This window comes from Trachinotus anak, unplaced genomic scaffold (assembly GCF_046630095.1).
Source record: "Trachinotus anak isolate AG129_WGS33_773 ecotype Australia unplaced genomic scaffold, CSIRO_AGI_Tana_v1 ptg000003l, whole genome shotgun sequence".
NCBI classification, from domain to species: domain Eukaryota; kingdom Metazoa; phylum Chordata; class Actinopteri; order Carangiformes; family Carangidae; genus Trachinotus; species Trachinotus anak.
The window spans coordinates 19,078,255-19,093,163 of record NW_027273854.1 but is presented as its reverse complement, the minus strand read 5'-3'; the positions used below and the strand labels follow the sequence as shown (position 1 = coordinate 19,093,163).

Here is a 14,909-nt window from a genome sequence, read left to right as displayed (position 1 = left end):
GTCTATGCGTATGTAATATTTTGGCTGAGCACGGTGACAGCACAACCCTGAGAATTCTTGTGCAAATGTGTGAGAAGCTCTCAGACCTGACAACATAACTATATGCGCACAAGTGTCTAAGACAATGTCCAGGACCAAGGCACAGCCCGAGTACCATACAGATGTACAGCAGGGGCCAGCTTGTATGCTTATTATTTCCTCAGTGTCTCGATGCTACGTACTTGTCAAGGTCAGCCTCTGACCTCTGTCAGAACAGGGCAGAGGGAGAGAGAGGTTGAAATAGAGGGGCAGAGAGAATGACACAGAAAGATACAGAGGGTGAAGAGGCAGAGTGTGTGAAGGGTGCAGTGTCGGCAGAGTAAAAGGGAGTAAGACAAATGTGTGAAGACAGAGAGACAGAGAGTGTGTGTCTAACCTCTGTCAGTGCAGTGTGCAGGGGACAGACTCAGGCAGCAATACACGTATCTGAGGGCAGGCAGCAGGCTCTCTGTGTTGGTAGGCTTCAACCTCCCTGCTATATTACTTACTGACACACACACACACACACACACACACACACACACACACACACACACACACACACACACACACACACACACACACACATACACACACTCTCATACATTCAAGTCTGGTGCTCTCAAAAGCTTTTGATAAAGATTTCATCCAAAGACATTGACACACAATGTGAGAGACAGATCAAATATAACAAGATGAGCTTTGCCATTTGCTGCCTGTCACGTCACGTCTGCCATCGGTCGGTAAAAACTGAATTAATCTGATCTGCCAGTGCAAATGTCAAACATGTCTAGTAAATGTCTGGTAAATCTCTGAACAGCGTTTTCATTTGCAGATCAGCAGCGAGTGTTCTTCTCAGTGGGTTTGTTGATAGTGACATTAAATCAAAGATGAGCAAGGCCTCAACTTGCAGAGGGAGGTTAGAGGAAAAAGAAAACAACAAACCATGTGTTAACTGGAGAGATGTGTCTTAGTGCAGTCGCTCGTTGTTCACGTGTCTGTAATGCAGCATGTAAGCTCCTGTGTGAGTGTTCAGCATGCATTGTGTATGCATCACTGCAAATATGTATTATGTGTCTGTAGCATTTCTGAGTTTCTGTGCGAGAAACAATGCTATCTGCAATCTAGCAAGCGCTTTACTCAGACTCTGATGTTGGGTGTGTAAGTATGTAGAATAATGTAAGTGTATAGAAGGTGTGTGTGTATGCTAATAGATAGGTGTGGAGTTACTCTATGCTTAGTATGACATGCCTGCAGCACCTTTTAACCTCACCATGGTAGAGAAGCTTGAAGTGCACTTCATCTATGTTACTGTAGGAGGAAGATGAAGGTGGGTCACTGGCCTGAGTCACACAAAGCAGCTTCAGCACCAGAGGGAGTGAGTTCACCACTAAACAAAAAGAAAGAAATAAAGTACGACTGTAAAAGAGGCAAGAGACACAGACATGCAGGCAAAACTAAATTTGAACTCAATGAAAGTGCGGGAGAGAGAAGATAAATTTAATAAAAAAGTGTGGGGAGGGAAGAGTGAGAGAGAAACGTGTGTATTTGTGTATAGGGGAGAGAGAAAGATGAGGGTGCAGGTAAAGGACTGCCTGGCACTCATCCTGAATTAACATTTCACCTCGCCTCATTGCTCAGAGTGAAACCTGATTTTCCCAGAGTAGAATAGAGTAAAATAGAGGACATTGTTCAAACTGATCGGCTGTTCAAATTTCTTACACAAGTGACAGTATCTTACACTGACGAGAGGTGGCTGGAGAAAATACAGATCATCAAGATCAAGGAGAAGCAAGTAGAAGAAAACTCAAAAATGTTAAAATTACCATGAACACTTACAATACAATATTCTGAGTCTAGATCCAGGGAGGGTTATGGTTGTGGGTGAAAGAAACTCAGAGAAAGAAAGCAGAGGGCGAATGTGAAGAGGGAGACGATGTGCAAGCAGACAAAGGGCAGGGGTACTCGAACAGGAAAAGAGGCTGCAGGAAGATCAGGCAGAATAGTCATCTACATATCTACATACCCCTTTCACCGCTGTAGAGCATAACATTAAAATATCTCCCCTTGGGATGCCGCCGCATTAGAGGCTAATATAAAGTATATATTAATGCAAATTACAGTGGGCTGAACTGGAACACGTGCAGGATAACACTCCCTAATCCCCACAGGGCTCGGGATGAGCAGAAAGCAGGCAGAGGCTAACCACAGCAACAGTTTCTGAATCCCCAGCTGGCACACTAGTGTTGTGCCCTTCAGCTGCGCTCATTAACCTGGTCAAGTAAACAGATATAATAATGCCATCTGGCAGCAGACGCCTCTACCAAAAGCACATTACAGCAGCAGAGATGCATGCATGGAGTTGAACCTCTAAACTTGGAGGCGCTCATGCACCACCTGATTTAGACAGGACAGCATTTGATTTCACAAGAATCAAACCTGCAAACCTGCACCGTAATTACCTGTAATCGACTTGGATGTTTCTGCAATTTGACAAATTCTATAGGAGACAGTAAACAGGAAACAGAGCTGTTCTGCATATCTGCATGTATACTGCCTCTTTCATTAAATGATCTAACAAATGCTGTACTTTACAAACAAAACACAATAGGTTGAAATGGAGGTCAATGTTTGATTTAATTTACTTTCCTTAAGCTACCTGAATGCTGAAATTCAGAACTAATATTACATCAAAACAAGAGTTTTCCTCTCTCTCGCATATACAACACAAAACCTTTGTTTGATAAAAACCTTATGCACATTGATTGTCTGTTGGGAAAAAAAACACTATAGCCTTCATGCGAGGGAGACATCAAGATAAACTAGCATCACGCTGTCTATGTTGACAAAGGATGTTGGGAAGATTTGTTGTAATGGATTAATGGTTCTTCCCCTGAAACATTAATCACGGGCGACAGTGCTCTGGGAGCTGTTTTGCTATGTCATTCCAATTTAAAACTAACCAAGTTTTAGCAGAGACTTTGTGATTACAGTTCAGTGAAAACAGAGGTTGCCTGGGTGGACAGTTCAAAGAAATAGCACCACCACATTACTTACATATAAACTACTTATAATGTGCAACTAATTACGATAATGTTCTAGGTAATTTATTTTTTCGTAATTTGCATAATTTCATATTTGACAAAAATAAAAGATATGTGTAGTGACTGAACAGTGACTGTGCAGAATTCATGTGTGTTTAACTCTGCCAGAGTGAATGGCCCAACAAACATAAACCAGCACAGAAGTTCTATCAAATGAAACGTGAGCATAATTAAACTTTCCATTATGTTGCAAAAGCTCATCGTGCCTAATGAACCTACTCATCTATTCAAGTGACTTTATAGATGTCTTACAATGTTTGTAGCAATTATTATTTTCATATCATTATTTAAATTCCCAGTATAATTTCTTGGCCTTCTCAGGTCAAGCTTGTGGAGTGAAGGATAAATTCATTTTGTACTTTGAGCCTAAGATACCACTAACCAGGTGTCTGTGATGGTGTGCTTTTCATAAGCTGTGTCCGAAATCAGTCACTACATAGTGACTATATAGTCACTATGTAAGTCAGTTTGCCATTTTGTACCGTTGTCTGAATATATAGTGAGAATTATTATACCCCATATAGTGGACTAATAGTATCCCACAATACACCATGAATTGTTTTTCTTCCAGTGAGCTAACTATATAGTTGTCTATGTAGAACTCCCTAGATAGTGAGTAGTGAACGAGTAGGTGACTTAGGACACAATCACAGCCTGCTCCTCAGCTCCTTTCTCCTGCCCCTGCTCACTCACTCCCAGCCCGTGTGCCCTCCCCAGACCTGCCACCAGGTGTCCTCAGACTTTCCCATGTCTCATCACCTGACTGCCCCGCCCATCCATACGCACCTGTTCCCACTTCTCATCAGGCCTGCAGTCACCTGAGCTCTCTCCACCTGCACCTCGCTCACTAATCAGCCTTTCACGAACATAATCCAGTTCACTTCCTTTGCTCCTTGCCAGAAAGTTGTGTTGCTCTGTGCGTCATGTCTTGGTTCCTTGTTCCTTTGTTTGATTCTGGATTCCTGCTTGAGAATTTCTGGTTTTGTTTCTCTGATTTTGACTGTAGCCTCCCTCACCATCACAACTCTTCTTTGTGTAAATAACATCACTGAACTACATTAGCCATACCTCTGGCACTAGCATTTTAGGCTCTTTCCCCTGTTTTCCCAGCACCAGTTGTGCCAGTGCTGCCGGTCTACAGTCTAATAACAAACCCTTTGTGTATTTATTGCAATGTCTTTGTCTCATCAAATGGTTTTGTCGTACAGACTGCACTGGGAATTCTGTGGAGAGTTATTTAACCAAAATAGCTTTTCTTAATCACAAATAACTTTTCAGTCAATATGAAGAGATGGACATTTGAGCCCAGGTGTGGCTGCTGCCGCTCGCTGTTTATAAAACTAAGATTTAATTAACTCTTTCTGTGTTTACTGTGTGGGGAGTCAGGGCAGATTTGTCTGTTACATCTCACAGTGTAGGTGCCCGCTGGGTACACCTGCGTGTTTGTGTGTACTGTGTGCATGAGCTTCGTACAGGAATGAGATAATTTCATTTAAAGCTTTCATTTGCTATACAAAGTTTTGATATGTATGACTGAGGCAGAAAAAACAGAAGAAGAAAACAAAACAATGTCTGCTGCATCAAAGACGGTGAACTCGGGGGAGTGAACAGCAACATTTACCTCAATCTATCAGCTGTAATTAACTGATCTGCACTTTAATGAGATACAGCTGGGTGTCAAATCAAATCTGTTCACATTAAACTTGATACATGATAGTGAAAAGTGACTCGCTGTAGGAAACGCTTGACATTGTTTTGCGTGAGGAACAGAATATAAACTGCAGAGAAACATTCTGAAGCCACAAGAGTCAGAAAGTTGTAAGGTATTAGTGAGAATTCCTGTGTCTAAATTTGGCCACAGTGCATGACTAAGCTAAGAGGTTTGGATGGATGTAACCAGTAAGCTGTCATAGACAACAGTGTCGTTTTCAACATCAAAAGAGAAAACTGACAGGTTTCTGGCGCATGACGAAACTACCTCATGAAGTGGTATCACTTTGAGCAGTGTGATTAAAGTACTGTAGGTCTTTGCACGTGAGTCTCTGAGTCCCATTATGTATGTTTACAGTATAGTGTGCATGCATCGGTAATGTATTTGATTTAACAGATGTGATCAACTCCAAAAATAGAGATGGTATGGTTTAGAGAACTATCTACAGTGTGTGTGATTGCACATAATGTATTAAAAACTCTGCGCATTACTTTTATTATTAGCTTTCCTGTTCTCTGCACTGCCACTTTGCTGCTGTAACACTGTGAATTTCCCCACTGTGGGACTAATAAAGGCGATCTTATTTAAACTTATCTTATCTTATTAATTTTAAATGAAATAATGCATTCATGCTTTACTAATACACTGCAGGTGCATGAAGGGTTCATGTTGCCTGATTTATCTCAGCCTTTCCTATGAGTTGCAAGTAAAAGTGTAAATTAAAACCACCGTTCCAATTTTCATAACCTCTACATGAGGCTGTCTTAGTTTTTAAAAACATGGCCTGACTCATTATGAAATTCGACAAATTCTTAAATACATCTGTGTCAATAAATTTGAGCCAAGGCGTAGATGCGTTGAACTTTGCACAGATTTTTGTCCCAAAGTTTTTAAAGGATGCAGTAAGAATTTCAACAATGTTTCTATAGCATAATATACTCCCCCTTTGAGTTTATTGTCTCTTACCCTGTTCAGTGCGTCCCTGTCCGAGTCCCCCGTTCTCCACACTGAGCCTCTGAAGAGCCTGGAGAAGGGCTGGTCTGAGGTTGGCACATAAATCGACCTCATAGTGTCTTTGACCACTCAAAAGCACTTCCAGCACCCCCAGGGCTCGCTCTGCCAGGGGGGCCTCTCTGGTGCAAAGCATGTCCTGTAGTCATACAGAAAGTCAAATACAAACACAACACAAACATTGGGGAATGTTTTTGTGTCAGCATCATCCTAATGCAGTAAAGCCAACCAGGTACACAATGCAAGACTCGTGTTTTCCACAAAATGTGGGACATAAGTCTTATTTCTGTTTCAGGCTTTACAATTAGTTTTACATTTGTGTGACACAAATCAGACAGCATTTAAAAGTGCGTTCCCGTTAATGTGATCCACTTCTGGGTCTCACCAGGAGGGTCAGTATAACAGCTGGGTACTTCTCTATCAGAGTCAGAAGCTCCACGGTCTCTGTGTCTGGTTCCTCATCCTGCCTGTCATCTGCACAGCTGTCTCTCTTCTCTCCCTTCTCTTGTGCGTCTGTCTGTACGCAGGAATGAAATCCAACCACCTTTTCATCAGTTCTGATTTTCTTTGTGAGAGTTCAAAGGGAATTTTAAAAAAAAGTCTAATGCATCATAAAATACAACACTTTCTGGGTTGTTGTGAAATCCATTAATGGAATTCATTGACTGTAACATGTGAGTCTGACCTGGAGGTGAAACAATGGCCCCCTTACCATGGTCTGTCCTGTAACTGTGTGCTGTGTTTGCTTGGTCAACCAAAGTTCCAGGACCAAGGGCCCAAATTTCTCTGCTAGCTCCGGATAGCGACAGATGAAATGGAGGAGTGCAGGATGGTGAATGTAGAGGGAAGAGAAGCTTTGGCAAGAGGAGAGCGCCTTGGTGATGCAGTTCAAAGGAGCCTTGAGTAAAGAGGTAAAGAAAGAGTCCAAGAGTATTTTCTGTAAGATGAGCACACACATACTGTACACACAAGTTCAAAAGTTTGTGGTTTTGAAAAGATTTTTTTTTCCACAACCCAGATGTGTGACTGCTTTTAAACCCCACTGAGTCCTCAGTCACAGCAGGAAGTCCCCTGCAATATACTGTTTATTTATATTCATAGTAAAAATAAGGTATATACAATTGAATACTTTCAGGGAAGCTGCACCACATTGTTTTTCCACATGTTCTTTGAACTAAAGAAAAGTGCATCCTTGCGAGAAGATGTTATTTGTTCTCTACAGCTTAAAAAAAAAGATCTATAATTAATATTCGTTGCCACTGAATCATCTACAGCACAATATGGATTTTCCATCAAAAGATGAATATGAGGTTTCAAGCTTTTATTCTGAGTATTAATGGGTTCCATATTAAACCAAACAGAACTCAAGTCCCAGTACATGCTGGCCTCTTTCTCTGTGCCCACATAAAAATGTCTTTTGAACACCTTCTTGATGAAATCTTGACATCTTACTGTGGCCTAGACCTATCTCACAGAAAACAGAATAGAATATTTAAAACTCAGGCAGACTTGCTGTCTCAGCTGTCAAAGTGTATTTTGGTAGGCATAAAAGAGCTGAATGGTAAAACAGTTCAAAATACTTAAAATGTGTAAGAATGGGTTTTGAAACTCCAAATGGTCATGCTCTGGAGGTTCACTTAAAAGCATACAGTTAAACCTTTTCTTAAACTGTACCTCGATGCTGACGTTGTGAACAGCATGTGTTTTGATTTCTGCTCAGCGAACTGATCAGAGTTACCCTGTCGAGGCTGGGGCTCTTGTCCTGTGTCATTGCCAGCAGGTAGAGGGCAGAGCGGAGCACAGAATGAGGCAGGACGCAGCTGCCCTGCTCCTGCACTGAGAGCAACAGCCACAGCACACAGGAGAACACCGTCTGGTCTGGGAGGAGCCTGAGAGAGAGACTCTTATTATATATGGATGTGAATTTGAATGTATACAAACATGCAGACACAAATATAGTTGAATGTCAAACAAACCTCAGCACACGTTTAGTGTGAGGGTAATAGTGTGGACAAACACACAAACTGTGTGTGCAAAGCAGACAAAGTGCTCCACGGGCATGTTGATGTCACAAACTTTCTCACGCAAAAATGCACACATACAAAAGCCCAGTCAGGTAGCATGTAAACCAACACACGCACACACACACGAACAAGGTGTGGCTGTTAATAATGAGACTAATGCCAGTTTGATTTACATAATCACAGTCTTGTTATTTAATAACCCCACCTTGTGTACACAGATCCTCTGCCTGAGTACACATGCACTACACACACTCAGCCCCTCTACACTATGCAAATCTCTGGCCACAGCCACTATTAATTTTGATGGGACCACACAGTGGCAGGGAGAAGCTTTCATCCTCTTCCCTCGGGGTAATGCATAGCCGAGGTTCTGCTGAAGGACAGATTAAACTTTCCAAAGAAGCTGATGTATCTCCTAAGTCATAAAATATGTACTTAAGAACAGCCTCGATGGGAGAGAGGAGAGCTACAGCAACATGCAAAAACAGCTGGTTTCTTGGTAGAGCCAAGTGATATACTGATCTACAGTGGCAGCAAAAATAAGTGAACCTCTTGGAATGACCTGGTTTTCTGCATTAATTGGTCATAAAATGTCATCTGATCTTCATTTAAGTCAAAAGTACAGACAAACACAAAGTAGTTGGCTAATAACACACAATTATAATCTTTTGTGTCTTTACTGAACACATTTGTTAAACATTCACAGTGCTGGTGGAAAACGTAAGTGAACCCTTGGACTTAATAACTGGTCGAACCTCAAACCAGCTCCTCCAGTAGCTGCTGATCAGACCTGCTCAGTGTTCAGGAGGAAGTTTGGAGCTTTCTTCCTACAGAGCTGCTTCAGCTCAGACGTGTTCTCAGGATCTCTGCTGTGAGTGGTTCTCTGAGGTCAATCCACAGCATCTCTGCTGGGTTAAGGTCTGGACTCTGACTGGGGTCTGACTCCTTTGTTTGAAGTCTTTCTGTAGTAGATTTACTTTGGTGTTTAGGGTCATTGTCCTGCTGCATCACCAGCTTCTACTGAGCTTCAGCAGGTGGAGCCACACTGACATTATCCTGTAAGAGACCTTGATAAACTTGGGAATTTATTTTATTTATCATTTATTTTCCCCTAGATGATGTCGAGCTGTTCGGAGACAGAAAAGCCCCAAATCATGATGCTCCCTCCACCCTACTTCACCTTAGGGATGATGTTTTCATGTTGGTGCAGTTCCCTTTTTACACCTTACATAGAGCTGCATGTTCTTCCCAAACAATTCAACCTGAGTTTCATCAGTCCATTAAACATTTTCCCAGTAGTGTTGTGGAGAGTCAAGCTGCTCTTTGACAAACTTCAGGCAGGTATGTGATGTTTTTTTGGAGAGCAGCAGCTTCCTCTGTGGTGTCCTGACATGGACACTAAGCTCCAGGAAACCATGCACCATGATCTGTGTCTGGTGGACTCATGAACAGAGATGTGAACCAGCTCCAATGATCCCTTTAAGCCTTTAGCTGTTACTCTGAGGTTTTTTATGTTACTGATCATTCAGAAAGTGAGAGAGAGAGAGAGAGAGAGAGAGAGAGAGAGAGAGCAGGGCACAGAGGGGTTGAGCAAATCAATGCGTTGTGCACAGCTCTACAGTGAAATAAGGTTTTAACCATTTTAAATAGTAAAATATTTTGGGTTCATTTTGAGACTGTGATGAACTAGTTAGACTGTGGCAGAGGACATCAGTAGAGGAGGCAGTCCTTCAGTGTTGCCCAGGATGCATTTGTGTTCACACTGCTAAAAGAATGTGACCACATGTGGCCCAGACCACCTCTGAATGTGGTCTGAGTGATCAGATCTCATACGCATCCTCAACGAGACACATGAACTGAGAGCTGTCCACTTGTGATCGATTGTTAATACCAGGTCTGAACAGGGCCTTGGTCACCTTTTCCAGCTTCATGCAAATCAACAATTCTTGACCGTAAAACAATGCAATGATTTGTGTGCTATTAGTTAAAATAGCTCATTATTGTAACTCTGTTTGTAACTGTACTGTAACTTGTATGATCGGACCATATCTGACAAATTTATAGAAGATAATTCCAAAGGCTTCACTAATTTTTCCTTGCCACTGTACTTCTGATGCTGATGGTGACATGACACTAGTTATTATCTGAGCTCAAATGTCTTTTCTGCTGTCACAGACTGCATTAAAGCAAAGAAAGTTTCTCAAGTTATTGAAGTTATTTATACCTCAGCTGAGTAAAATCAACAATAAATATCTGTGTTTGGTCATCACATCCACATTAATAATGAATGTTTCTCAAAATTACTATTATTTTTGTGAAATATTTCTGGAAGAACCTATAGACATGTCAATATTATCACATCAAGATTGAGAAGATGCAACATTTGATTAAGTCAATATTATCAGGCCACAAAAAGTTTATACACAGGTAAAACTGGGGCAGAGACTACTGGTGCAGCTGGCTGGCTGCCCACCCTGGTATGAGAACAAAGAGATGTGGTGATATTTTACTCTTTATATTGATTCCCTTGGTACAGGTAACACAGTGCTACCAGGAGCTAGTCAGCAGCCACCAAGCCAGAAAATTACTGTGCTGCTGAAAGACACTTTTTACAGTGCAAATAGATGTTGCTATAGGAGAACAGAGTCAGTACATCTGAATCAAATTATGCCTCCCATGCTTGCAAAACCAATCTGCAGCAACACTACACACAAGTGTTTAGAATTTATATCAGCAAAATGCTTTTTATTGACACTTATTGGTTAGTCCAATTTCCAGCTCCAATTATCAGCCCTGAATGTGCCTTTTTTTTGATACAAGATTTCCCTTTTTAATAAGCAAAACACTGGCAAAACCAAAATGCAATTCTCCTCTTTCAACACCACATTACCTGTCTGCTTGCTGCAATGCAAGGTGTAGCATTATCACCAGACAGTACTGAGTGGCCCTCGGCCCTTTATATTCACACAGCTGGAGTCCCGGAACCTCACGCAGCAGAGAAGGCCAGTCTGACAGACGACAACACAGAGAGGGAAGGTTGTACTGCAGAAGATTCTCCACCTCCTCGGCTTCTGGGGGATGAGCGAGGAAATACAACGGAAGCAGAAAGGATAAGAGTTTAATGATCAGTGCTAAAACCTGGAGGAGGACAAAGTTGTAGAGAGAGGCTGAGGGAAAGAGAGAGAGAAGAAAAGAAAGAAGAGAGGATATGGGTGAAAGAGAGAGATGGATGGAATAAAGTAAAAAGCAGCAGAAGATGCCCTGAGGCCTCATTTACAATTTTATGTTTATGACTAAAGCCAAGCCAAAGCTGTGGTTTGTAAAAAAAATCATCTGGGGGTAGAAATGAGTGGGGCTACACTGATTTCACACTTTCCCAATTATCTATATTATATCAAAACATAAAGCCAATATTCATCATTAACCAAGCTACGGCTGTTGTGGACGCTTCAATTAAATTTTTATAAAATTCTTTGAAAAAGCCCTACAAGTTATCTAGCAACGTTAAAGAATGTTTTTTTATATATATAAATGAGGTCCCTGAAGAATAGCAAGACAAGATGAAGAAGGCATGTGGAATGATGGGAAGGGAACAGTGAGACAGGAAGATGATGAAGATGAGAGACAGAGCTGAGGAGGGCCTCAACCTATTTAAGGGCTGGAGGACTAAAAGACTGGGATAGGGGGGTAAAAGAAAATGATATATATGAATATACAACACAACATATGATGGGAAGAGAGAAGAGACAAAGGGAAAGTACACCAGGGAATTCAGAATTTCTTGTGAAATGACTAAAAAGAGTAGGACTATCTGCATCTACTATTTGTGACGTTGTCTCCATCTCTGGGTGGTCTTTAGGGAGCTGTAGAGAAAGAGGGGGGTGAGGGAAGGGGGGAGGGAGGAAGAAGAATATGAGCTGCAACTTAAAAAGAACTGAAAGAGACCAACACAGAAAGAGAAAGGGAAACAGAAATTGTGGCACAGAATAGGGGAAATGGCACTGTGGGAAAAGAGAGAGATGGCAAGAAGGAAGGAAACAAAGCAATAAGCAGTAGACAGTATGAAGGAATCACACAGCACCGAGGACAATGACGAAGTAGGCACATGGAGATGGCAGACAGGGATAAGGGTCACTGATGCATGACTACACAGTGGCTATAAAGTCACAGCAAAGTCTGTGGGGAATAAGACTACTAACCAGAGAGGAAGACAAAGTAAAGAAGGGAATAGGAGTTCAAGAAATACAGAAAGAAGAGGAAAAATAAATATGAACAGGAACCAAAGGGGGAGGTGGCCAGGAAGCAGAAGGCTGCAGATCCATGTCAAGACGGGCGGTCACAAAGAGGCAGGAAGAAGAATAGAAAGATGTCAAAGATGACAAAAGGGAGCCTCAAAGGGAGGACTGGGAGGGAGAGGAACACAGCAAAGGACAGACAGATGATGAAGATGAGAAGGGAAACAACAGATGGGGGAAAGACAAAAAAACAGATCTACAAAGCAGGCTGCAGTGACATGTTGCCTCCTGCTCAGGTTTTAATAATAGAGGAAGAGAAGAGGAGTCTTAAACATTCACACAACTGTTATGTAATTATCAGACAGCTATGCAAAAGTAGACAGAATGCCCTTAAATAAATCACCACAATTAATTAGCGGTATCAGAGTAATTCAATTAACAAAACACACAATTAAAACACCAACATGGAGAGTGTACAGAACAAGATGGAGAGGGGAAACGGCAAAACTAAAATCTGTTTAAATCTACTGAATAAAGTTTGAAATAAAGATAACAACCAACGTTTTGAACAAGAGAAATATCTCATACAAAATGGAATAGTAAAATTCAGGATGAGAGCAAAGAAAGAAAGAGAGCAAGCAAGAGGCTGCAAATGAAACAGACACAGATAAGGGTGATGAAAGGGAGGAGGATGTTGACAGGGAGAAAAAGGAAACAAACAAGAGTCTAGCTCCACAGAATTCATTATTCACAGCCACAAACACACGTAAGCAAATACACACACCTACATGGCTGCTTGTACAACTCTTACATCTCATTACCTCAAAGAAATATTTTACTCGTTTCTGGTCTCAATGTCACAACATGTCTCCGGGGAGCAACTGCAGTTTCCAATAAAATGTTTTTTACTCTTTAGCAGAAAGGGACTGGAGGGGGAGTCCTGCTGGATTTTAACATTTGGTTACACTCAATTACATCTTCACTTACCTATAGTTACTTGTCTTTAATATAGTGTTGTCTGTGTTGTCACAAAGCACATTGACATTTAAGAGATTTGGCATTAACTCTTCCCTCAGCAACTTAGAAGTAGCAAACAGACACTGTTCAGTTTTCAATTCAAGGCCATGTTTATAGTACACACTTCTGAGCCCATTCTTTTCATTCTGTATAGAAAGCTCCAGCGATTATTCAGTGTCTTTGCAAACAGTTTTTCTAAAACAGCATCATCAGCTTGTTTGTTGACTGTGGGAGCTGAGCTGGCTCTGAGACCTTCCTCTGAACAGGGTTGGACACTGGCTGACTTGAGAGAACAAGCAGCTCTATTAGGGATGAGAGTCTTGTTTTATGTTTTTGATGTTTGAAGTAAACATAAGACGAGGAGAGAGAGGGGGCAGAGAAAGAGAGTACTCAAGAGTGGGCGAGAAAGGGAGAGAGAGAGAGAATGCAGCACAGATACTGAACAAAAGTTGAAATGTAACTTTATTTACTTTTTTAATGTAATACCATTTTTTCAGTTTATGGCAGTGATTCTGCTTTTTTTTCCCAAATAAATGTCACATGATGCTTGGTTGAGTCGAGTTTGCCTTCCTCCATTCACTGAATACTGCCAGGTGACAAATTCTATGCACAAATAATAATAAAACTGAACAATGAATCAAATATTATCAAAACACAATATGGCCAAGTGCACTATCCAAACAACAGGAGCTGCAGTTTTTTAAATAAAGGTGTAATGTGCCATAACACACCATAAATAAAGCACTGTGGTGTTACACAGATTCCCCAGCCTACAAATCATATTCTCCCGATGTAATGGGACATGCTTGGTGGTACAGACTCAGCAAAAATCACACCAATATCTGTTGCATATCTTTTGCATATTGTTCAGCTCTACACAATATCTTTTAACTGAGCTAGGAACATATAACAATACACAATAATAAAAAACCTCCGGACCAAAATAAATATATCAATGACAGAATGAATAACTATAATGAATAAATTAATAACTCATCAGTCACTCAAGTCAAAATGTCTATGCATGCATTTATACTGTAGGTGTTCACAGGGATGAAGAAACTAAAATTCATGATAAAACTAATTCACTGAGTTATATTTAAAGCCCCCCTCCACTCAGAAATGTGTTTTTCTCATTGTTACTTCACTTGGATGTTTGAATTTTGCAGAATGATATTTGTGCAGAGTCTGACACTAGATCTCACATCTAAATAGGATTTTGCAAGTTATGCAAGTGCGATGTGAAAACTTGAAACTTCTAGTGCACATAAACCTTTCAGTGATGTAGGAGACCTGTTGTGTCTAGTATGTGAAGCATATTCTGTTATCATTATTGCATATTCATAAAGAAAATGTTAACAAATTAACTTACTAAATAAATACTAAAAGTATTTTTATGTTTTAAAAATTTCTGGGGGCTGGGGGGGTGGGGGGTGGGGGTTAGGGTATCGAAAATATATGATTTGAACAGCTGACTAGACATTCTTTACACAAAATAAACAAAACACTGTCAACAGCTCAACACAGCAGTCTCAATGACATCATTGCTTGGAAACTGACAGGAACAGCAGGGTTTTTACTGGTGCTGCATGTAGCTCTGTGTGCAGTGCAAGTGTGTATGTAACTGTGTGTGTGTGTGCATATTTGCATACCATACTGGTAGGAGCCAGAAGCAGGGTTTGACTGGGAGAGCAGACACATGCTGAGTTTCAGTAGAAAACCACAGCAAGACACATTCAGATCTGGGTTCCTGAAAGAATTGGTAAGAGGGAGAAATACACATGAGACA

General features: G+C 41.0%; 1 protein-coding gene across 8 annotated transcripts in view; it reads right to left on the bottom strand.

Moving 5' to 3' along the window:
- The window catches only part of LOC139618435 (meiosis inhibitor protein 1), a 56,785-nt gene that overhangs the window by 16,486 nt on the left and 25,390 nt on the right, over positions 1-14,909 (bottom strand). For 4 of the 8 annotated variants that reach the window (XR_011689734.1, XM_071474353.1, XM_071474350.1 and 1 more), the window contains exons 18-25: positions 14,773-14,870; positions 10,759-10,939; positions 7,583-7,733; positions 6,557-6,742; positions 6,230-6,361; positions 5,800-5,983; positions 1,292-1,408; positions 416-526 (exon numbers count right to left, since the gene is read on the bottom strand). Coding sequence is in view for 7 of the 8 variants with exons in the window: in XM_071474353.1 (XP_071330454.1) it covers positions 416-526; positions 1,292-1,408; positions 5,800-5,983; positions 6,230-6,361; positions 6,557-6,742; positions 7,583-7,733; positions 10,759-10,939; positions 14,773-14,870 (1,160 nt within the window). In the remaining variant the exon portion in view is untranslated. The remainder of the gene's footprint in view (positions 1-415; positions 527-1,291; positions 1,409-5,799; positions 5,984-6,229; positions 6,362-6,556; positions 6,743-7,582; positions 7,734-10,758; positions 10,940-14,772; positions 14,871-14,909) is intronic. The other 4 variants (XM_071474357.1, XM_071474352.1, XM_071474354.1 and 1 more) reach the window with 3 other exon arrangements.